The 23,215-nt window shown below is 40.9% G+C and overlaps 1 protein-coding gene across 2 annotated transcripts in view; it reads left to right on the forward strand.

Moving 5' to 3' along the window:
- SPTLC2 (serine palmitoyltransferase long chain base subunit 2) overlaps positions 1-22,285 on the forward strand; it is a 101,359-nt gene extending 79,074 nt beyond the window's left edge. Inside the window, exons 10-13 of one of the 2 annotated variants that reach the window (XM_021679803.2) lie at positions 14,225-14,360; positions 16,873-17,002; positions 19,543-19,588; positions 21,904-22,007. In XM_021679803.2, the coding sequence (XP_021535478.1) occupies positions 14,225-14,360; positions 16,873-17,002; positions 19,543-19,588; positions 21,904-21,923 (332 nt within the window). In that variant the 3' untranslated portion in view covers positions 21,924-22,007. Of the gene's footprint in view, positions 1-14,224; positions 14,361-16,872; positions 17,003-19,542; positions 19,589-21,903 lie in introns of both variants that reach the window. The other variant, XM_021679802.1, reaches the window with a different exon arrangement.
- The last annotated feature ends 930 nt before the right edge of the window (positions 22,286-23,215 follow it).

Raw genomic sequence — 23,215 nt, forward strand, 5'->3', positions numbered from 1 at the left:
AAATAGTTCAGGAATCTCTTAAGTCCTGGGACAAGTCCAGCCTTTCCTAAACTGTCTGCCTGCATCTACTCCCTCTGCTCAGCTTTACCCCTTTTAAAATGGAAGTCACACCCTCCACTTTCCAAAAAACCCATCCTTCTCTTCTAATTTATCAAAAGCATTAGTCCTAAGAAATTAATATTTTGCCAACATTACCATATTTGATGGTCAGATTATCAGATTTGAGTCTTTCTTAGAAAACACAGTCTCAAGAGACCGTGTTCTTTTGTGCCTTGATAATACTACACTCACCCAGAGACGGTTAAGCTTTTTTAATCCCAAGTTGATCTCTCTAGTGAACGCTTATTCCTGCTGCAGTCCTACGGTAGCATCATTTTAACTTGTTCTCTGCTGAGTAGTTCTGTGCCCCATCACATGCTGATAATTCCAATTATAATGCCCCGTAGCTCTCCTAAAAGGCAGTCGTCCAGTAGGCAGTGGGAACCAGACTTGTTAGCGATACTTTGTGCTGGCCTTTCCTCAGTTTCTCCCTCTTGCAAAGTATGTAGAAGAAAAACCTGATACTAAAACGTCTAGGGAAAAATGACTTTATGAGAATGAAAGCAGATGCACAGGTGGAAAATAAATATTTTTATGGCTAGTATTGTCTGATTTGTGCCTTTATTCATATGATCATTTAAAAAGACAACGGAGGCGGGCGCCTGGGTGGCTCAGTTGGTTGGGCGACTGCCTTCGGCTCAGGTCATGATCCTGGAGTCCCTGGATCGAGTCCCGCATCGGGCTCCCTGCTCGGCGGGGGGTCTGCTTCTCCCTCTGACCCTCCCCCCTCTCATGTGCTCTCTCTCTCACTCTCTCTCTCAAATAAATAAATAAAATCTTAAAAATTTAAAAATAAATAAATAAATAAAAAGACAACGGAGGAAAGAAAGGAAGGGCCAGCCCCTTTATGCTTTCATTTCCTGCCTCCAGGCAAGGGCTTCATAACACTTCCCCTGTCTTAGAAATTCCTGGAACACACAGCACCAAAAAATTTCAGTATTTTTCCAGGTTTGTCTTGAGTAACAAAGGCTGGCAGGAGAATGCCTGAGACTACCCTGTAATATCTAGATGGTTCTGTTTGGTTTTGTTTTTTAAGTAAAAGGGTGGTTTTTATTAAGGGTGATTACTTAAATAGTAGTTGGATATACTTAAGATTATAAATTGAGGGATCAGAAATTTAATCTCATTCCAGTTTTTTTTTTTTTTTAAAGATTTTATTTATTTATTTGAGAGAGAGCACATGAGAGGGGGGAGGGTCAGAGGGAGAAGCAGACTCCCCGCCGAGCAGGGAGTCCGATGCGGGACTCGATCCCGGGACTCCAGGACCATGACCTGAGCCGAAGGCAGTCGCTTAACCAACTGAGCCACCCAGGCGCCCCTCATTCCAGTTTTTTTAACTTCCTTTGATTTTCCAAGTATTTAAATGTTAATTTTTACTTTTATTTAAGTATTAACATTCCTACAGTAATGTGCACAAATCTTAGGCATACAGTTCAGTGAATACACACCTGTCTAACCACCACCCAGATCATGAGATAGAACATTTCTGTTTCCCAAAAAGCTATCTTGTGCCTCTTCCCAGTCTCCATTCCAACTTGCTAAAGATAATTTTTTTTTTTAAGTTTAAGGCATGCAACATAATGGTTTGTTTGTTTTTTTATGTTATGTTAATCACCATACATTACATCATTAGTTTTTGATGTAGTGGCTAAAGATAATTTTGACACTATTTTGACTTCTGTCACTATTTATTAGTTTTGCCTGTTCTTGAACTTCATATGAGTGGAATCATACATATAATACGTATAATCACTCTTTTGAATCTGTTGTGTATTATTCATCATTATGTCTTTTGAGATTTATCTGCACATTTGGGTGGAACAATAAGTTCATTTGCATTGCTGCCTAGTATCAAACAATAAATATTGTTAGAATATATTTCTAGGGCGCCTGGGTGGCTCAGTTGGTTAAGCGACTGCCTTTGGCTCAGGTCATGATCCTGGAGTCCCGGGATCGAGTCCCGCATCGGGCTCCCTGCTTGGCAGGGAGTCTGCTTCTCCCTCTGACCCTCTTCCCTCTCATGCTCTCTCTCTCATTCTCTCTCTCTCTCAAATAAATAAATAAATAAATCTAAAAAAAAAAAATTCTTTAAAAAAAAAAAGAGTGGCACTCTTGTATGTGTCTTTTGGTACACAATTCTGTTGGGTGTTTGTACCTAGGAATAGAATTGCCAGGTCATAGAATAGACATATGCTTAGGTTCAGCATTTATTGCCATTTTTACAAAGTCCCAGTTCACAGTCTCACTAGCAACATCTTGAGAGTTCCAGATACTCTTTTGTCAATACTCAGTATAACCTTTCCAACACATTTTAATACATTTAAAAACACATTTCCAGAGGGGATTAGAGATGGAAGTGGAGAAAAGAAGAAACATTATTTATTCTTACTCAAATTAGGGACTGTATCATTTTGGGGCACCTGGGTGGCTCAGATGGTTAAGGAACTGTATCATTTTATATTAAATGTGTTTATTCATTTCTTCCTTTGCCTTGCCTTCTCAACCCAACTCAATATTTTGGCAATATTTACTACATTCTACCCAAGAAAAAAATGTACCAAAAAAGCAGGAAGAAGACCTAAGCAAATGGAAAGATACCTGTGCTCATGGGTTGGAGGACTTAGTATTGTTAAGATGACAGTACCTCCCAAGTTGATCTATAGATTCAACAATATCCCTTTCAAAATCCCAGCTACCTTTTTTGTAGAAATTGGCAAGCAAATCCTAATATTCATGTGGAAATGCAAGAGACCTATAATAGACTTGAAAAAGAACAAAGTTAGAGGAGTCTCATGTCCCAAAGCTGTAGTATCAAGATAGTGTCATACCAGCACAAGTATAAATACACAGACCAAGAAATACAACTGAGAGTCTAGGCCACCAGGATGGCTCAGTCAGTTGAGTGGCTGACTCTCAGTTTCGGCTCAGGTCATGATCTCGGGGTCCTGGAATTGAGCCCTGTGTCGGGCTCTGCACTCAGCGGGGAATCTGCTTCAGGATTCTCTCTCTCCCTCTGCGACCCTTCTCCTGCTCGCTCTATCTAAAATAAATAAATCTTAAAAAAAAAAAAGCTATACAACTGAGAGTCCAGAAGTAAACTTTTTAATTTATGATTAGTTGGTATTCAACAAGACTGTCCAATGGGGAAAGAACAGTCTCTTCTAATGAAGGATTCTGAGAAAACTGCATATCCACATGCAAAAAAATGAAGTTGGACCCCTACCTCCCACCATATATAAAAATAACTCAAAATGGATCAAAGGCCTAAATGTAAGAGCTAAATTTACAAAACTCTTAGAAGAAACGTAGATGTAAATCCTCATAACTGTGGGATTAGACGGATTTCATTTTTTTTTTTTTTTTTTTTTTAAGATTTATTTATTTTTGAGAAAGAGAGTGTGTGCATCCAGGGAAGGACAGAGGGAGAGGGGGAGAGAGTCTTACCGACTGCACCATCGAGGCACGCAGGCAGTGATTTCTCAGTTCTAACACCCAAAAGAACAAGCAACCAAGAAAAATAAATTGTACTTCATCAAAGCTTTTGTTCTTTGAAAGACACCTCATCCAGAAAGTGAAAATACAGCCCTCAGAATGGGAGGAATTTTGTAAATCATGTCTGATAAGAAAGAACTTTTACAACTCACACTAAAACCAATTAAAACACCCAATTAAAAAATGGGCAAAGGATTTAAATAAGTATCTCTCCAAAAAAGATACATAAATGGCCAATAAGCGCAAAAAAAAGAAGTTATTCAAACCTGTTAGACATTAGGGATTTGCAAATGAAAACCACAGGAAAGCACTTTACATGCACCAGAATAAAAAAGACAGACTAACATTGTTAGTGAGGATCCAAGAAATTGGAATGCTCCCACGTTACTGGTGGAAATGTAAAATTGCCAGGCTACTTTGGAAAACAGTTCCCAGTTTCTCGCACAGCAAGCATGGAATTAGCATATTACCCAGAAATTCTCTTCCTAGGTATATTCCCAACCAAATTGAAAACGTATGTCTACATGATAACTTGTACATGAATGTTTAAAGCAGCATTATTCACAATAGCCAAAAAGTGAAAACAACCCAGTGGGCATCAGCTGACGAGTGGGTAAACAAAATGTGGTGTATCCATGCAAAGACAATTAAAAAAGAATGAAGTACCAACGCATGCTACAACACGGATGAACCTTGAAAACATCATGTTAAGTGAAAGGAGGAAGACACCATGGGCCACATATCATATTTTTCCATTTATATGAAACGTCCAGAATAGGCAAATTCCTAGAGACAAGAAGTAGATTAATGGGAGAGGAAATGGGGAACGACTGCTAACAGGTATGGAGTTTCCTTGGGGGGAAAGGGGGATGAATGACATACCGGTGATGGTGGCACAACTTTGTGACTATACTAAAAACCACTGAATTGTACATTGTAAAGGGGTGAATTTTACAGGACGTGAATTATATCTCAATAGAAGGAGGAGAAAAACTGGAGAGAGTAGAGTAATGAGGGAGTACAATTTATGATATAAGCTGTAATAATTTGGAACAGTCCAAATTAATGGAACAGAAATAAAATTCCAGAAAGGTAAGGAAAGGGCCTGCTGAAGAGAGGCCCTACCTAATCATAAAGTATTGCCTTTTAATACACTGTTAATCAGTTAGCTTTTATTTTATATTGGTTTTTCCCATGTGTGGTTTTATACTTTAAATATACCAGATTGCCCCACATGTATATCTTCTTCTAGATAATTGGTAATTGAATCTAAGGGAGGTAAAAACATGCCCAAGATCTATATACAGCTAATGCATCTCCAGCTTAAGTTTAAGGCTAAAGAGAAAAGAAACCCATGCTCCCTGTAAAGAAATAACTTTAGGGCCAATAGTAGTTCTCAACTAACCAAGAACTGTGCTGCCTTCCTAAGACACATTGGGAAACATCTAGGGGCATGTTTGGTTGTCACAGACTGGGCTGTGAGGAAGTGGTATTGGCATTTATCGCCAAGGGATCAGTGATTCTAAATGTTCTTCAGGACACTGGACAGCCTTAACCAAGAACTGTGCCCCAAATGCCAATAGCAGTCTTACTAAGAAATACTGGCAATGGTTGACTGAAATATTCCAGGATGCCCCCCTTTGGAAGGTGGAGCAGTGATAGAAATCTTAGAATGGAAATTTACCAGACAAGAGAACCAGTTCCAAACTCAGATTCGGCTCCTTGCCATACGAAAATCGATACTGGAGAGACAAGTGATGGTGGGAAAAGAAAGGTTGCTTTATTCAGAAAACCAGCAACCTGGGAAGATGGTAGACTAGCGTCTCAAAGACCATCTTCCCCATCCAGGGCAAGCCCGAGGCTTTTAAAAGGGAAGGCATGGGAAAGGGGAGGGGGCTGCATGCAGGAGAAGCCAGCGTCCGGCAGCTACTCCTGAGTGGACATGAGCCTGAACAGACGTCTGGCATCAGGGCAGCTGTTTTCGCGTGGAGTCAGGCCTTATCTGCGGGAAGGTTGAGTCCTCCACGCCTCAAGACCAGTGGTCTGCAAATCTCAAAGGAAATAAGTCAGGTCTGCGACAGATCAGGGACTTAGGTCAGGAAGCGAAGAATGCAGAAGCTTGAAGCAGTTTAACCCTTAAGACCAGTTGGTGCGCTGTTACGAAGGAGGCTACAGATGAAAGGAAGTCTCTGGGCACCATCTCTTTCCCTAGGACCAGATGGACAGGGCCCAAGAATCCAGGAGCCGAGTGGCCTCCTGGGCCGGGGTGGTGGAGGCAAAGTTAGTGAAAGGTCCTAAGAGGCAGGTAAGTCTCCAGGGTATGCGCCAGCAAGCCCTGTCAGTGACTTCAATTAAACAGTTACTCAGTTCTCCTTTTTCATTCCCGTTAACTACCATTCCCTTTCAAGACCTACTTAATACAGAAGCTGGAGTGGATCAGCGAGCAGTGGTTAAGGGCACAGTCTTAGAAACTAGAAGAACCAGTGGGGCGTCTGGGTGGCTCCATCAGTTAAGCCTCCGGCTCTTGGTTTCAGCTCAGGTCGTGATCTCAGGGGTCAAGAGATCGAGCTCTGCGTCTGGCTCAGCATCTAGTAGAGTCTGCCTAAGTTTTTCTCTCCCTGCCCCTTTAAAATAAATAAATAAATCTTAAAAAAAAAGAGAGAGAAGAAAAGAAAAAAGACTAGAAGAACCAGGGTGTTCAAATCCTGGTTCCTCCATTGGAGTGACTTAGCACCTCTGGGCATTGGTTTAGTTTCCTCTGCTGCGAAATAACTCTTAAATTTCCTGTTTCTAAAAGGGAAAGGAGTGCAGCCCTACTAAGTCTGTTCTTCCTCTTAGAAGTTACTGATGTAGGAAAGACGCTGTGGTTTACGTATTGAGCATAAAAGGAATTTTTATTCTCAGCCTTAGGTGTACTTGTCTCTTTGGAAAGTGTCATCGTGATTTTGCATCTGAGATCTTCTACCATGCAAATAATTGACAGTTCTCGGAACTGCCATGGTGGCAATAGTTAAGGCAGACCTGATTCCCTCTTCACCTCGGCCCAGAATACTTCCAGGCTAGCAAGAGATTGAGCTGTTGGCCTAACATTGGATTTCAGATGTAGCACCGCTAGTAGAAGAGAACGCCAATTTAGATTAATATGAATCACCATATTCTTACATTCACTGACAGTAGACTATAAAGTAGTATCTTATCAGAAGATAAGGCTGGGTGGTAGTCAACCTGGTAATATTTCGAGATACAGTAGCTGAAACAAAAAGGAAAGGAAAGAAGGATTTATGGAGCCTGGCACTGTGCTTGCTAGATTACATCCTTTCTGTGCCTTGAAGAGAAAAGTACGAAGAGCTTCCATAATCATGGGAATAGCCTTTGAAAACATAGTTTGCATGTGATCTCATTCACCTAATATTATATAAACATTTATTTAAGAGATCTTTAAGATATAACCTCATTGTAGATTTCAGTGGCAACACATGCTTAACATAGGCAAAGTAAACACAGAATGTCCCTGTTTATTCTATTTTTAAAAAATGCTTTTCAAGAGGAAAAACCACTGGAGTGAAACATCGTTCCTTTCCACTCTGCAGTATAATCCAACCACAGTAAAATATTAGAAAAAGTAACTTTCCAGATAGCAAAAATGAGACATTTGGACAGATGATTAAACTAAAAGATTGATAGTTAAGGGGCGCCTGGGTGGCTCAGTCTTTAAGCGTCTGCCTTCGGCTCAGGTCATGATCCCGGGGTCCTGGGATCGAGCCCCGCGTCGGGCTCCCTGCTCGGCTGGAAGCCTGCTTCTCCCTCTCCCACTCCCCCTGCTTGTGTTCCCTCTCTCGCTGTGTCTCTCTCTGTCAAATAAATAAATAAAATCTTTAAAAAAAAAATAAAAGATTGATAGTTAAATTCAATTCTGAGACATAAAGTATTAAGAGATATTATGTGAAATATCCACAATGTAATGTGTTTAATAGTATAAATTAGAACAAGGTGTTGGGTAGTTTTTTTTCCATATTTTATCCTGCCTTATGACCCTTACCTTGTGGTTAATGCTGAAAACTAATTGAAACCATTCTTGGGGCTACCTGTTTTGTTTGGGGGACCCTCAATTAAGAAAACCCTTATCTGCTTTGAAATTATGACCTTTAAGAAGAAGGGGGGAGTGGGGGAAGAAGTTCTTCAATTTCAAATTCTTCCAGCCCATTATAATTAATTGGGAAGTAGAAGTCTGAAGAGTAGCAGTAATTTTATTTTATTTTTCCCAGGAAAGCAGATTATATCAGCATATCCAGGAAATCTAAGAAGATTAGGAGCTGTATAATGGAGTATGATGTGAGTTAGGGGATCAACTCTGGCTGAACATCATTTATATTTGTGTCCTTTATTTTGAAAGATTTCAGTTAACACCGGAAATGTTGTTTTTGAAGTTGCAGACTGAGACATATTTTGTTGATTGTGTTATAAGTTATATAAAAGCTCATCAGCTAAATTGACAATTATATTGCTATTTAAGCAGGTGAGTACATGTTATATTCTTTCAAGCATAACTTCTGAGTAGTTAGCACTAATGCCATTTAAGACAAAATATCTGCTGCCTTTTGTATCCCCTTACTTTGTACATAGGTCTTATCCCGTTTTTTTAACCAGTCCTGAGACTTTAGAAAATTTGTAGCTCATAGAATACTATCTGGTCTGATTGATACCTGAGGGGGCATTGAAATTTCATTTGAGTGATAAACCAGTAGTTCCTTCAAACATTAAGTTTACATGGCTGAATGAAAATCCCGAGGAATCTGGATTAAGACGTGATAAAATATACCTTTTGGAGAACATCTGGAATGCAGTTGGTTCAACTTCACAATCTGTTTGGCAGTGGTTAATATATATAGCTCCAAATCTAATCCTATTTCATAAAAGTGATGTAAAGTTATTAATATAGGTTATCAATAGGTAAATAATTGTGATGCCCCTCCTTTTTAGGTTTTCTCTTTCCTTAAAAGAATTAAATCTAATGATGCCATCACAATCTTTTGATCCTTCATCACTTCCTAAGCATAAAATTTATTGCAAAGAAGTTGAGGACTAAAAATGACCTATTAAAGTTATCTTTTACATTTTCTGAAAAATTAAATTATGTACTCCTGTTTCCTTTTCTTTCTCTTTTATACCATGCCACAGATTTTTACTGAAGGACTCCACAAACACAGCCACAGAGTGAGGTTTAGTTGTAAAGTTCAAGAGAATCAGTGTAGAGATTTTCTCAGAATTGCTTTGCTTTTTATCATCCTTAAAAGTAAAGATTTATGTTTGAAAAGTGGAGAAGAATGCTGACCTCTTCTGTTACCATCTGTGTTCTTAAAAGAATAAAGACATTTTAAGAGTTAGAATTTTTTTTAAATAAGGCTAAGCCTTCTTTTTTTACATGTTTTAAATCCCTGTTAGAGGGGCATCTGCCTGGCTCACTTGGTAGAACATGTGACTCTTGTTGGGGTCATCAGTTTGAGCCCGTGTTGGTGTAGAGATTACTTAAAAAAGAAAGAAAGAAAGAAAAAAATCGCTGTTAGACCATTCTTCCAGCCCATTATAACTTGCTGCAGCTCCGGTAAGAAAACTTCTTCGAATTGAGCTAGCAGATTGGATTTAAGTAGCAATTACACTTCTTGCATTAGTATTAACTAGTATTTTATTTTATATTATTAAGGATCTTATTTATTTCAGACAGAGAGCACGCACATGGTGGGGATGGGTTGGGGAGAGGGAGAAGCAGGCTTCCTGCTGAGCAGAGAGCCCAGCCTGGGGCTGGATCCCAGGACCCTAGGATCATGACCTGAGCTGAAGGCAGACGCTTAACTGACTGAGCCACCCAGGTGCCTCTTAACTAGTATTTTAGATGATATTTAATTCAAAATGGGTAACTGTGTTGTCTTTAAAATTCAGCATCACCTTAAGAATAAGGAATAACTATGTAACTACTTCCCAGTATGTATAAGCGCCAGAGCTTACTGAATTGTCTGCAGTTATTTGTCTACTTTTCCTATTATTGTCTTTGAAATTATTTGGTTGAACCATAAGAAATTGCCATTTTTAGGTGACAGTCAAATATCAGCAGTTTCTGGTTCAGGCTATGACTTCTGTAGGTCCAACAGACCACTTAATTTGTGTGATTCCCTACGACTGCCATTTCTGAGCCGACTTCTTTAGCACTGGCCTGACACTTCCGCTCAGTCTTTATTCCGGTACTCAACAGCAGAGATTGCAGTTTGCTGTTCAGGGTGAATTTATTGGAAGAATTGCTTTTCACTTGTCTCATACTTGCCCTGTGTCTCCTTAGGCTCCTGCACCCATTCATCCCTACCCCATTCATTGCCAGTAAGTGCTGTTTAAAAATAAGACACAGGTACTCTTACCCAATAAAGGGCTGAACACTTTAAAGTTTGAAAAATACATAATTGCTTGGTTTGGTGTAGAAGAAAAAGCACTGACAGAATCAGAAAACCTTGATCTGCCTCCTGAAAGGCCTTAGAGAAATAATTTAACACCCCTGGGCCTGTTTCTTTATGTGTAAAGTATAAATAGTACATTCTTTTATTATAACCATCTAAAAGCAGTCAGGATCAAGTGAAATTGAGCTGTTAATTCTTTTTTTTTTAATTCTTTTCATTTTATTTTTAAATTTTATTTCAATTCCAGTGTGACTAGGATGCTTAAATACATGTTTAGGAGAGAATTCTTTTTAATCTAAACTTTATAGCTGCCAAAGTGAAGGTTGGTAATCCCTGATGTCCAGTAACATATGAGTGGATATACAAACAAAACAATGGTGGTGTATCTTTACAAAGGAATACTGTTCAACAATAATGGGATGTGTAAGTTGGAGACTTTAAATGCTATTCCCACTATCTTCAGGTTGTGTTATGTGAGTGTCGTTTTAGATGTATTTTCTTCTGGGACTCTTCTTGTCAGGGAGCAGATGGTGATGAATAGTGAGACTGAGATTTTCACTTCCTTTCATTAAAGAAAACTTACTTAGAATGATACACTAATTGGAAAAGTTAAGGTCTGGGGCACTTGGATGGCTCAGTCAGTTAAGCATCTGCCTTTGGCTCAGGTCATGATCCCGGAGTCCTGGGATCAAGCCCCGAGTTGGGCTCCCCACTCATTGGGGAGCCTGCTTCTCCCTCAGCCCCTCCTCCTGCTTGTGCTCTCTCTCTCTCATAAATAAATAAAATCTTTAAAAAAAAAAAAAGGAAAAGTTAAGGTCTACATCCTTAAGATTTCTTTTCTTCCTTGATAATTTTTCTTGATATTCTTGGAGAAAAAAAAATTTTTAACTAGTTGGTTTGTGATGAGAAAAAGGTAGCAAGTTGCAAAATAATAAAGTGGGTACAGAAAAAAAAAATAACATATACTAATATGCAAGTGTTTCATTAAATTTTTAAAAAAATCTTTAGGGGCGCATGGGTGGCTCAGTCGTTAAGCGTCTGCCTTCGGCTCAGGTCATGATCCCAGGGTCCTGGGATCGAGACTCGCATCGGGCTCCCTGCTCCGCGGGAAGCCTGCTTCTCCCTCTCCCACTCCCCCTGCTTATGTTCCCTCTCTCGCTGTGTCTCTCTCTCTCTCTGTCAAATAAATAAATAAACTTTTAAAAAATAATAAATAATCTTTAACGAGATATCATTTGTATACAGTAAAATTCACCAATTTTAAGTGTATAATTCCATGAGTTTTGATAAATGTATACAGTCAGGTAACCATACCACAATCAAGGGCTAGAATATTTTTGTCACCCCCCAAAAGTTCCCTCATACCCCTGTGCTGTCAGTTCTCTCTCCAGTCCCTGGCAATCACTAATCTGTTTTCTGTATCTATAATTATGTCTTTTAGACTTTTCCTATAAATGAATGCATACAGTGTATAAGCCTGCTTCTCCCTCTCCCACTCCCCCCTGCTTGTGATCCTTCTCTCGCTGTGTCTCTCTCTGTCAAATAAATAAATAAAATCTTTAAAAAAATATATGTTATTATGGATACACAACTGTTGTCTGATAGAAGTTTCAGGGAGATGGTGACATAAAATCAAACTCTTAAGAGGAAAATTGGGGGATCTAATGGCTCTACATCTGGTCATATGTATAAAAGTATTTGCAGCTTCGTTCATTGGGATGAATATTGAGGTTGAGAGACCTAGATTCTAGTCTCAACTGTGCCTTATTACCTTGTGACTGCAGGCCAGTCACCACCTTTGTGAGAGGCTTATTTGTGTCTGGCTTATTTCATGTAACATAATGCTTTTGAGATCCATCAGCATTGTTGCCTGTATCAATTGTTTGTTCCTTTTTATATATTTCCTTTCTCCCTTTATCGTGTTTCCTCCACCTTTCTGAATGTATGGAGGGTATTTATAATAGCATTTTGTACATCCTTGTCTCCTGATACTCTGTCATTTCTGGTCTGTTTCTGTTGATTGACTTATCTCCTGGTTGATGGGTCATATTTTCCTGTTTCTTTGAATGCCTGGAATTTTTTATTGTATGCCAGACGTTGTAAATTTTACATTATCAGGGGTTGCGCTTTGTTGTATTCCTTTAGGTAGTGTTGTTGGACTTTGTTCTTGGAATCAGTTGGATCCTTTCCAGACTTGCTTTTAAGGTTTGTTAGGATAGACCCACAGCAACTTTTAGTCTAGGGCTAATTTCACTCCACGGCTAGTGTGATTCTGAGGTCTTCCCATTTTGGGAGATGAAAATACAAACTGTTGCCAACTCCATATGAGCACCAGGAACTATTGACTCTGCTGCTTTCTGGTGGTTCTTTCCCCAGCCCCTGGTGGTTTCTTCTCATGCAGAGCAGATGGCACTCCTCCAAAGGCTGTAGGGGACCCTGCTGCAGAACCCCCAACTCCAGTCTCTGGTGTCCTCCCCTAACCAGACTAGGTTCCTCTCCCTGGGCAGCAAACAGCCTGGGACCTGCCTCTAGCCAGTCAGGGAGCAATCCAGAGGCTCATGTTTTGTTTTCCTTCTCTCCAATAGCACAGTCCAGTGCTGCCTATGACCTGGTGTTTGAAAATCATTTTATATGCATTTTGTTTTATGTGCTTTGTCCAGTTTTCTGTTGTGGACAGCAGAAAGGTAAATCTGGTCCCGGGTACTCTATCCTGGCCAGAAGTGGAAGTCTCTTTTTCTAAATGTGGAGTAAGCATGTATTGGTATTTCTGGGGAAAAACTGGGCACAGGATCATCAGTTATAGACATACCGAAATGTACCATACTTTAATGTCTGCTTTATTGTGAGACAGGGTTCATAACTGAAGTGGCGTTCTTCAGCGCTCACAGTAAGCCAATCGAAGTCAACCTGAAATTATTTGCACAAAGTATTAACTGTGGGTTATTTATAGCAGACTTATTGAGGGTAGCTTTTCATCAGTGAATGGTTGGATAAGTTGGTATTCTAAGGACATTTGTTAACCACCTGTATTTCTGATAAACTGATTACTTATCTTTTGAATTGTATGAAATTTGTATTTTTTAAAATGTGAATTTGTTGGCTTTCTAATATATGTGAGAAAATGACTGCAACCTTTTCTTGTTTATGAGTATTTGTGGTCGAGAAGACCCTGAAACAGTTCTTAGCCCTTTGCAAGCTGATGTTTTGAATTTAGGCTTACTCTTTTTAGAACAGAATGATTGTTTGGACGTCTGTTCATAGATTGACCTACCGTAATGTCAAAACCCAGTCTAAACATTTAGTTAGTTAGTTAGCAGTTTGAGAAATGTTTGTTTTAATCCCTTTATATTTTAGGGAAGATGAACAAACTAGGATTAAAAATATGATATTATGGGGGCACCTGGGTGGCTCAGTCATTAAGCGTCTGCCTTCTGCTCAGGTCATGATCCCAGGGTCCTGGGATTGAGCCCCACATAGGGCTCCCTGCTCTGTGGGAAGCCTGCTTCTCCCTCTCCCACTCCCCCCTGCTTGTGATCCTTCTCTCGCTGTGTCTCTCTCTGTCAAATAAATAAATAAAATCTTTAAAAAAATATATATGTTATTATGGATACACAACTGTTGTCTGATAGAAGTTTCAGGGAGATGGTGACATAAAATCAAACTCTTAAGAGGAAAATTTGGGGCTCTAATGGCTCTACATCTGGTCATATGTGTAAAAGTATTTGCAGCTTGGTTCATTGGGATGAATATTGAGGTTGAGAGACCTAGATTCTAGTCTCAACTGTGCCTTATTACCTTGTGACTGCAGGCCAGTCACCACCTTTGTGAGAGTCACCTAATCGATAAAATGAAGAGAACAGTGAACATTCTACCTACTGTGAAGGGATGGTAGAGTGTTAAATGAGGTGTATTGATGAAAATGTTTAAGGATGCTAATGTGCCATGACAATACTAATCATTAAACTTCATTTTGTATGTTATTACAAAAGCTGCTAGGAACACCTGTGGCAGACCACAAAGCAAGATTTGTTTATATTTATATTTCATACAGTTTGTTACGTGAAAACATTTTATGTTAGAAATGAAGAACCAAACATAGGACTGATTGACAAAATGGAGATACATTGCTGTCTTTTTTCCACTCCTTTTTTCTTAGTGTTATTTGTGTTTTCCTCCTCATGATTTTCCAGGCACAGAGTGTATCCAGCAGTTAGCTGAAAACACGAAGTATTTCAGGAGACGTCTGAAAGAGATGGGCTTCATCATCTATGGGAATGAAGACTCTCCAGTGGTGCCTTTGATGCTCTACATGCCGGCCAAAATTGGGTATGTTCTTTTTTTTTTTTTTTTTTTTTTTTTGACAGAGACACAGCGAGAGAGGGAACACAAGCAGGGAGAGTGGGAGAGGGAGAAGGAGGCTTCTTGCGGAGCAGGGAGCCCCGATGCAGGGCTTGATCCCAGGACCCTGGGATCATGACCTGAGCTGAAGGCAGACGCTTAACAACTGAGCCACTCAGGTGCCCCAAAATTGGGTATGTTCTGTTGCAGGCTACAGACTGGTCTCATTAGACTCAAGGCTTCCGTGATATTACACTCAGGCTTGTGTATTTTGTTAGGAAAAATTGTCTTGGCCTCATTATGTTAACCTTCTAGATTTGCTAGAAATTCCATAGATTAAATAGTGGATTCCAATTTATAAAATAAGTTAACTTGTTAGTCTTTTATTAAACAAATACTGAGTTTAATGCACTCTTCTAGGAGATTAGGATAGGTCAGTGGACAGAACACAAACATAAAAATCCCTGCCATTGTGGAGCTTATGTTCTAACGGGGCAGGAGTCAGACAAATGTAATAAATACATTATGTAATTTGTTAGAAGATGGGGGCGCATGGGTGGCTCAGTTGGTTAAGCAACTGCCTTCGGCTCAGGTCATGATCCCGGAGTCCCAGGATCGAGTCCCGCATCGGGCTCCCTGCTCAGCGGGGCGTTGCTTCTCCCTCTGACCCTCCACCCTCTCATGCTCACTCTCTCTCTCTCTCTCTCTCAAATAAATAAATCTTTAAAAAAAAAAGAAGAAGACGATACATGTTACGGGGAAAAGTAGACCAGGATATGGGAGATTGAGAGGGCAGGCAGATGACTCTTGATCTCGGGGTGGTGAGTTCGAGTCCCGCGTTGGGTGTAGAGATCACTGAAATAAATAAATAAACAGGGGCGCCTGGGTGGCTCAGTCGTTGGGTGTCTACCTTCGGCTCGGGTCGTGGGCCCGGGGTCCTGGGATCCCCGCATCGGGCTTCCTGCTCCGCGGAAAACCTGCTTCTCCCTCTCCCGCTCCCCCTGCTTGTGTACCCTCTCTCGCTGTGTCTCTCTCTCTCTCTGTCAAATAAATAAATAAATAAAATCTTCTTAAAAAAAAATAATAATAAATAAATAAATAAACTTGGGGAAAAAAGAAGTGCCTGATCTAGAGGGCTAATGCTAGTCAGTCATTCTGTCAGCAGAAAGATGTCCATGTTATAGCAGATCCTCTGCATCCTTAATCTTTTTGTTTTTTGTTTTTAAAGATTTTATTTATTTATTTGTCAGAGAGAGAGAGCACAAGCAGGGGGAGCGGCAGGGGGAGGGGCAGGCAGAGGGAGAAGCAGGCACCCTGCTGAGCAAGGAGCCCAACTTGGGACTCAATCCTAGGACCCCGGGACCATGACTCGAGCCAAAGGCAGATGCTTAACCGACTGAGCCACCCAGGCGTCCCATCGGCATCCTTAATCTTAAGAATTGTTTAAACTGGGGCGCCTGGGTGGCTCAGTCGGTTAAGCGTCTGCCTTCGGCTCAGGCCCTGATCCCAGGGTCCTGGGATCGAGCCCCTCATCCGACTCCCCACTCAGCGGGAAGCCTGCTTCCCCTCTCCCTCTGCCTGTGGCTCCCCCTGCTTGTGCACTCTCTGTCAAATAAATAAAATCTTAAAAAAAAAAAAAAAAAAAGAATTGTTTGAGCTGCCAAATCTAACATTTCAGGGAATAAGATTTTATTTATTTATTTATTTATTTATTTATTTATTTATTTATTTTAAAGATCTTATTTCTTTACTTGACAGAGAGAGACACAGCGAGAGAGGGAACACAAGCAGGAGGAGTGGGAGAGGGAGAAGCAGACTCTCCTGCTGAGCAGGGAGCCTGATGCGCGGCTCAATCCCAGGACCCTGGGATCGTGACCTGAGCCGAAGGCAGACGCTCAACGACTGAGCCACCCAGGCACCCCTCAAGGACAAACTTTTAAACTTGAGTTCATTTTGAAGCCTCTGAACCATTCTTACGTGTCAGGAACATTTTAAGGCTGTAACTGCAAATTAGTTTAGAGAAGCCCTATTAAAATTTGGTCTCTGACAACTATATTCTTCACCTTTGTGAAGGAAACCATTTGGGAGAAGACCACTTTAGGATTGAATTGAAGTCTGGCAATTTTTTTTAAGATTTATTTATCCATCTGAGAGAGAGAGTGTGTGTGAGCATGTGTGTGCGAGCCAGCAGTGGGGAGGAGCAGAGAGAGGGGGAGACAGACAGACTCCCCGCTGAGCATGAAGCCCGATGCAGTGCTGCAATGTGGGGCTCAATCCCAGGACCCCGAGGTCACGACCTGAGCCGAAATCAAGAGTCAGCTGCCTAACCGACTGAGCCACCCGGATGCCCCTAAGTCTGGCAATTTTAACTTAAAAAGAAGAGGAAATTCCTAATAGAAGTTGCCAATGTCTGTATCATCTAAGAGTTTAAATCATTCAGGACCTTTGTTCTGTGGTTTATTACTCTTCCTGGTGTCTTTACCCTGTTTTCTCCTCACAGCGCCTTTGGACGGGAGATGCTAAAGCGGAATATTGGTGTAGTTGTGGTGGGATTTCCTGCTACTCCAATTATTGAGTCCAGAGCCCGGTTTTGCCTGTCAGCAGCTCATACCAAAGAAATACTTGATACTGTAAGTAGACACTCTCACCTTGATATAAATATACCTATACTAAGGAGGCCTGGATATCAGATGAAATTGATCATCTGTTGATCCTGATGTTCTTTGAGCACCTGAGGTATTAACTGGTAAAATAGAGGAGGGAGTATGCGATGCTGCTTAAAACATTGCTATTTACAAAAAAAAAATTCAAAACTGTTTAGCATTGCCCACTAGACCCTGTGCAGTCAGGGCTCTGGGGAATTTATGGCTTTATCTTGTTCCACGCTCTCCCTTATGGCCTCTACAACTGTCTCTCTTTGTACTCTAGCTGTTTCTACTGCAAGCCTTCTTGTATCTTGTTTTGTGTCTCTAGAATTTTCTCTCTTGAGCCCTCTCTCTCCTTTGCCTGGCTGACTTCTACTGACTCTTCACATCTCCACTTAAAGTAAACTTGCTCAAGGGTATTCCCCAGTCCTCTTGCTTGCCATTTCCTTGGAATCTTAAGATACCCCCTTAGTAAATCCTTCCCACCTGGAATTATTTAATGGCGATCTTCTCCACTGGATAAAGCTTGAGGGCAGAGACTAAGTCTCTTTTGCTCGTTCTATATCTCCAGGACCTACCACAGTGCCAGGCATAGTAAGGGCTCATAATTACTGAATTTAATTATGGTTTCTTTATTTATTCTTGTGATATTCTCTTAACATGCTGTTATTTCACATCCAAGACTTCAGACTTTAAATAAGTATTGCTTTCTGGGAGTTTATAGAACTCTAGAATGTGGTATTTGCATAAAATTATGGTTGACCTTGAACAACACGGGCGCAGGGGTAGGAGAGCTAACACACCCCCCCATCCCAAAGTAAAAAAATCTACATGTAACTTTTGCCTCCCCCAAAACTTAAGTACTATTCAACTGGAAGCCTTACTGATAACAAACAGGCATTTAATACATATTTTGTAAGTTATATGTGTTATATACTATAGTCTTACAATAAAGTAAGCTAGAAGAAAAATGTTATTAAGAAGATCATAAGGAAAAAAGACATTTATAGTACTGTATTTATCGAAAAAATCCACATGTAAGTGGACCCACACACAGTTCAAACCCTCGTTGTTCATGGGTCAGCTGCAGTTGCTAGAAGTACCCATTAATTCATTGGAGAGCTACTAAAGAATATTATGAATACATGTTTTTAAGAGTTCATTGTAGCAATTTAATTGACACTTTTATTTCTGAGCAGCTGAAGACTGATTTTTCTTCCTTATTTCTATATAACAAAACTTCCACAAGTATGAGTATATATATATATATATATTTTTTTTAAGATTTTATTTATATGACAGAGAGAGACAAAGTGAGAGAGGGAACACAAGCAGGGGGAATGGGAGAGGGAGAAGCAGGCTTCCCGCGGAGCAGGGAGCCCGATGCGGGGCTCGATCCCAGGACCCTGGGACCATGACCTGAGCCGAAGGCAGACGCTTAACGACTGAGCCACCCAGGCGCCCCAGTATGAGTATATTCTTAATCACATTCTGACACTGGAAAATTGGATTCAGTTTATTACTGGTACTGTATCTTTATTTTGATTGTGCCTTTCAGATTTTTTTCAATAGATTTTCCCATTTCTCAAAAATCTTACTAGCAATTTCTGCACTGATTATTTTTTTAACCCACTGATACCAGCTTTTCTTCCATTCTCTTCTATTTAGGTGTTTAAAAGTTTGACTTGCCTTTAAAAAAAGTTTATATGGAACTGTTAAGGGACCCCAGGTAGCCAAAACAGTACGGAGAGAGAAAATCTAAGTCGGTGGAGTCAAACTTCCCAGATGTGAAACTTACTACAAGCTACAGTAATTAAGGCAGTGGTGGACTAGCATAAGGATAGACATGTAGACTAATGGTGGAAGAGAATTGAGAGTCCATAAATACACTCAAGCATCTATGGCCAGTTGATTTTCTACAAGAGAGCCCAGACTAGTTAATAGGATAAGAATAGTCTCTTCAACAAATGGTACTGGACAACTGGATAACCACATGCAAAAGAATGAAGTTGGAGCCCTACAACATGGATGAACCCGAAAACATCATGCTACGTAAAAGAAGCCAGGCACAAAAGACCACATTATGAAATGCCCAGAATAGGCAAATCCATAGGGTCAGAAAATAGACTGATGGTTGTCAGGGCCTGGGGAAGGCAGAGGTGAGGATGTGAGTATGGGGTTTCTTTTTTAAGGTGATAATACTTTAGATACTGATGAAAATTGTACAGCTCTGTGAATATACTAAGAAGCACTGAATTGTACACTTTAATAAGGTGACTTTTATGGCATGTGAATTGTATCACAATAAAACTTATTTTTAAAAATGAGAAAGGCAAGGTTATCGATCAGCTCCAGGGCACAGCTGTCCTAGAATATTCTCTCATTCAAGGACCAAACTCAACTCTGTGATTTACATGTTTTTCCCCCTAAGAACCCATCTCACCTTGTAATCCAGTGGTTGAGTGTAGATTATCTGCTAACAGATGAGGATACTTGTAACGGTCCCTTATTCCTACTCAAACCAGGTGACCCACATAATGGCAAACTGGCAGTTTCTAGTTGCAGTTTTATGTAAGTAAAACCTATTTATCTGAAATATTTGGTATGGGATCAGAGGAAATCATGGAATCTAGATCCCTTTGGGCTACTGTGGGTTTTTCTGTCTATTCATTTTCTTTTTTTACATCGATGAAAAAAATATTCTAAAGTCAGAGTTCATAAATGTCTTTTACTTTGTGATCTTAGTCATGTGTTGTTTTAAATTAATAAATCCTATATCAGAGGTCAGGGGGGATAAATGGTTAATGGGTTCTCCCAGCTGAAATTCAATCCTAAATTGTTTCCATATGGAGCTTTCAGTTAAACCTTTTCTTAAAGATAACCACTGTTCTTTTTTTTTCTTTTTAAGATTTTTTTTTTTTTTTTAATTTATTAGAGAGCATAAGCAGGGGGAACAGGAGAGGTAGAAGCAGACCCCCGCTGAGCAGGGAGCCTGATGTGAGGCTCGATCACAGGACCCTGGAATCATGACCTGAGCCAAAGGCAGACACTTAACTGACTGAGCCACCCAGGCGCCCCAAGATAGCCCTGTTCTGAAAGCATACTGAGGTCCAGCTCTTAATTTGCTTTCTATATTTTCCACATTTGGAATGAAGAATTTTTTTCTTATGCTAGAATAAATAAGGAATATTTATTGGTGGGGTTTTTTTCTCTCTACAAATGCTGATTTTTTTTTTTTTAAGGTTTTATTTGAGAGAGAGAACGAGTGATGGGAGAGAGAGAAGCAGACTCCCTGCCAAGCAGGAAGCCCAATGTGGGGCTCTATCCCAGGACCCAGAGATCAAGACCTAAGCTGAAGGCAGACACTTAACCGACTGAGCCACCCAGGTGCCCCTATGAATGCTGATTTTTAAGTTAAATTTAGGGGCGCCTGGGTGGCTCACTCGGTTAAGTGTCTGACTCTTGATTTCAGCGCAGGTCATGAGATTGAGCCCCTCTTTGGGCTCCGTGCTCAGCGGGGAGTCTGTTTGAGGATTCTCTTTCTCCCTCTGTCCCTCCCCCCACTCATTCATTCTCTCTCTCAAATAAATAAAATCTTTTTAAAAGATAAAAGTTAAAATTTAAGAACAAGTAAATGTGTCTTTTACTAATATTCAACTGACTGACTCCTGTTATGAAGTAGAAGGTATAAATTTTCATATGAAATTATGAACGTAAGAGTGGACAGATGTATATGATGTGATGGGAATTTGGACAGTCACATTCCGGCATCTACTGCTCACCTCACCATTTCCTAGTCTAATGAGATGGTGTCACAGAGAGAGCCCTGTCTCCAAAGCTAAGGCCCTTCCCCCTAGATTTGTCACTGGATCCACTGGGTAATATCCACAGGTGCTGGGGAGTGAATAATAGGGCTGGAGAGCTGCCATGGAAACTGCATTTGTGAGGCCTGCGTGAGGTGCTTTTATTAAAAAGCCTTAGAACCTAAGATTACAATATTTTTACAGTCTTCTTTGGATTTCTCTGAGAAGTATCTGGGGCTTCGAGTGTCCATGTCCTTCTATTAGATTTTTCCTGAGAAATCGTGAACACGTATCCCCTTCTTGTATTGGGATTTTCTGTTCTGACACTCTGTGCCGCTGTTTGGAAAGGTTAACTCAGTGAGCTGATGGGTGTAGCAATCAGGAAGAAACTTTCCATTTCGTAACTTTTCTTAGTGCTTGAATTTTTTTTGAAAAACAAAAGAGGAAGTTTTATAAGAAAGAAAGTTACACTGAGATAACTAGTTTTTGATGGGAAGATAAGATGATCTCTCAAGATTAGGATTTTAGAGTTCAAACTCATGTCTGAGTTTAAGTCCCGGCTCTGTCCATTCTTGCTACCTCACCCCCACCCTGTCCATGACCTACCCAGAGTCTCCTAACAGCTTCTCCTCTTTCTTACTAAGTCTGATCCTCAGTGCACTTTGGGGACTCTCTTCATCTTGTATCTAGGAAGCATCTCAACGCAGACTTCCCATCGGTTTTCTTGTAGTTAAATAGAAACAGCAAGGACTGAAGTATGAAAGGACGAATGACAGTGGTAGCCAGCCTGGCAGTTCAGGGCGCATATTCCTTTTTCTCCTAAGCATAGCATACTTTGATGAGCTCTACCCCTTATCCTACATAACTGCTCTTCACAACCTATTATTCATGACCAGCCTGACGTTCTTGCTCAAAAAGTGGCTCTTTCCATAGCTGTCCTGTAGTCTGATCAGAGTTAATGCACTAGATGCACATGGTTACACGAGAGGATAATCGTGCCATGGATGTTTTTAGAACCATAAAGCACCAGGCATGCCTGCATCCTACTGGCTCCGACTGACCTCTACCCTTATATATTTTTAGGCTTTAAAGGAGATAGATGAAGTTGGGGACCTGTTGCAACTCAAGTATTCCCGTCATCGGTTGGTGCCTCTACTGGACAGGCCCTTTGACGAGACTACCTATGAAGAAACAGAAGACTGAGCCTTTTTGGTGCTCCCTTGGAGGAACTCTCCCTCCCCCAGGACAGCGTGTGGCCTTTCTGAGCCAGTTCCAGGAACCATACTTCTGTGGCCATCTCACGCAAGAGACGTTTCCTCAACTACTGACGGTGGCCACCTCGTTCTAAATGGCATTTTGTAAATAGTAAAAAAACTGCTTCACATTCTTCCTTTGCTACATTTCACCTTTAAGAAAAGAGGTGACCTCACTCTACTTTTTTGTCCATTAAAAATATTTTATTTTATAACTCTTCTTCTTATGAAATCCCGCTGACCCTAGCCTGGCCCTGGCTAACCACACAGGCCATTACCCTCTCCCCGCCGCCTACAGACTTGGCCCATCCAAAGCTCCTGCTCGCCCCGGAACTGCAGCCTCGAGACTCACCCAGCCCTCCTCCCCAGGGAGCAAGTGCCTTCCACTTACTTCCAGTCCAGGTCTCAGAGGCCGCCAACCTTGGAAACCTTACTGAACCAGTCAAGTGTTCAACCTAAGTGTTCTCCCTTTTGTCTGAAGTTCAGCTGTTTAAGGAAAACCGTAAACACTAACATGGCTAAAAACTGCCCCTCGTTGTGTAACTCGCCCTGGCCAGGAGCCTCCCAAGGTTTGGTCTTGTTCTGGTCACCAGGTGATTTCTTCTTTCACCATCAGATATTGATGATGGTCACTGTCTGAGGGGTATGTCCAATTTCTGGGTCCTTCCTAAGCTCTAAACTAACACTCCCACCTGCTATTTAAAATGCTTACATTGTTGAGAAAGCCCCCCCCCCCCCCCCCCCGCCCCCCCGCCCCGGTCAGCCCTGTGTGGTGAGGCCGCCTGCCGCCTCCCTGTGTGTCCTGTGTGCACAGTGGCCCGGGGGCCGGGGCCGCGGGCACAGAGCTGGCAGAACGTCCGTGCTTGGTTCCTACTGCTTTCTGCCTTTCAGAACTGTCAGTGCCTCTGCCTGGGTCTGGGTCCAGATGAGGATTTAAACTGATAAAAGAAAATGTTGGTAAATCCTCTGCTCAGAAATCATTTGTCATGTTCCTGTTTAAGGATTAAAGTTAACTTACCCTTTTTAGAAGCTGACCCATTTAAACATTACTCTTCTGAGTGCTAGTTCTCCTTTACTCTTAATGTCCTAAGACAATTCTAATCTGGCATCTGGGGTTTAGGGTCTCTTTTTTTTCTTTTATT

This window comes from Neomonachus schauinslandi, chromosome 9, assembly GCF_002201575.2.
Source record: "Neomonachus schauinslandi chromosome 9, ASM220157v2, whole genome shotgun sequence".
NCBI lineage: Eukaryota > Metazoa > Chordata > Mammalia > Carnivora > Phocidae > Neomonachus > Neomonachus schauinslandi.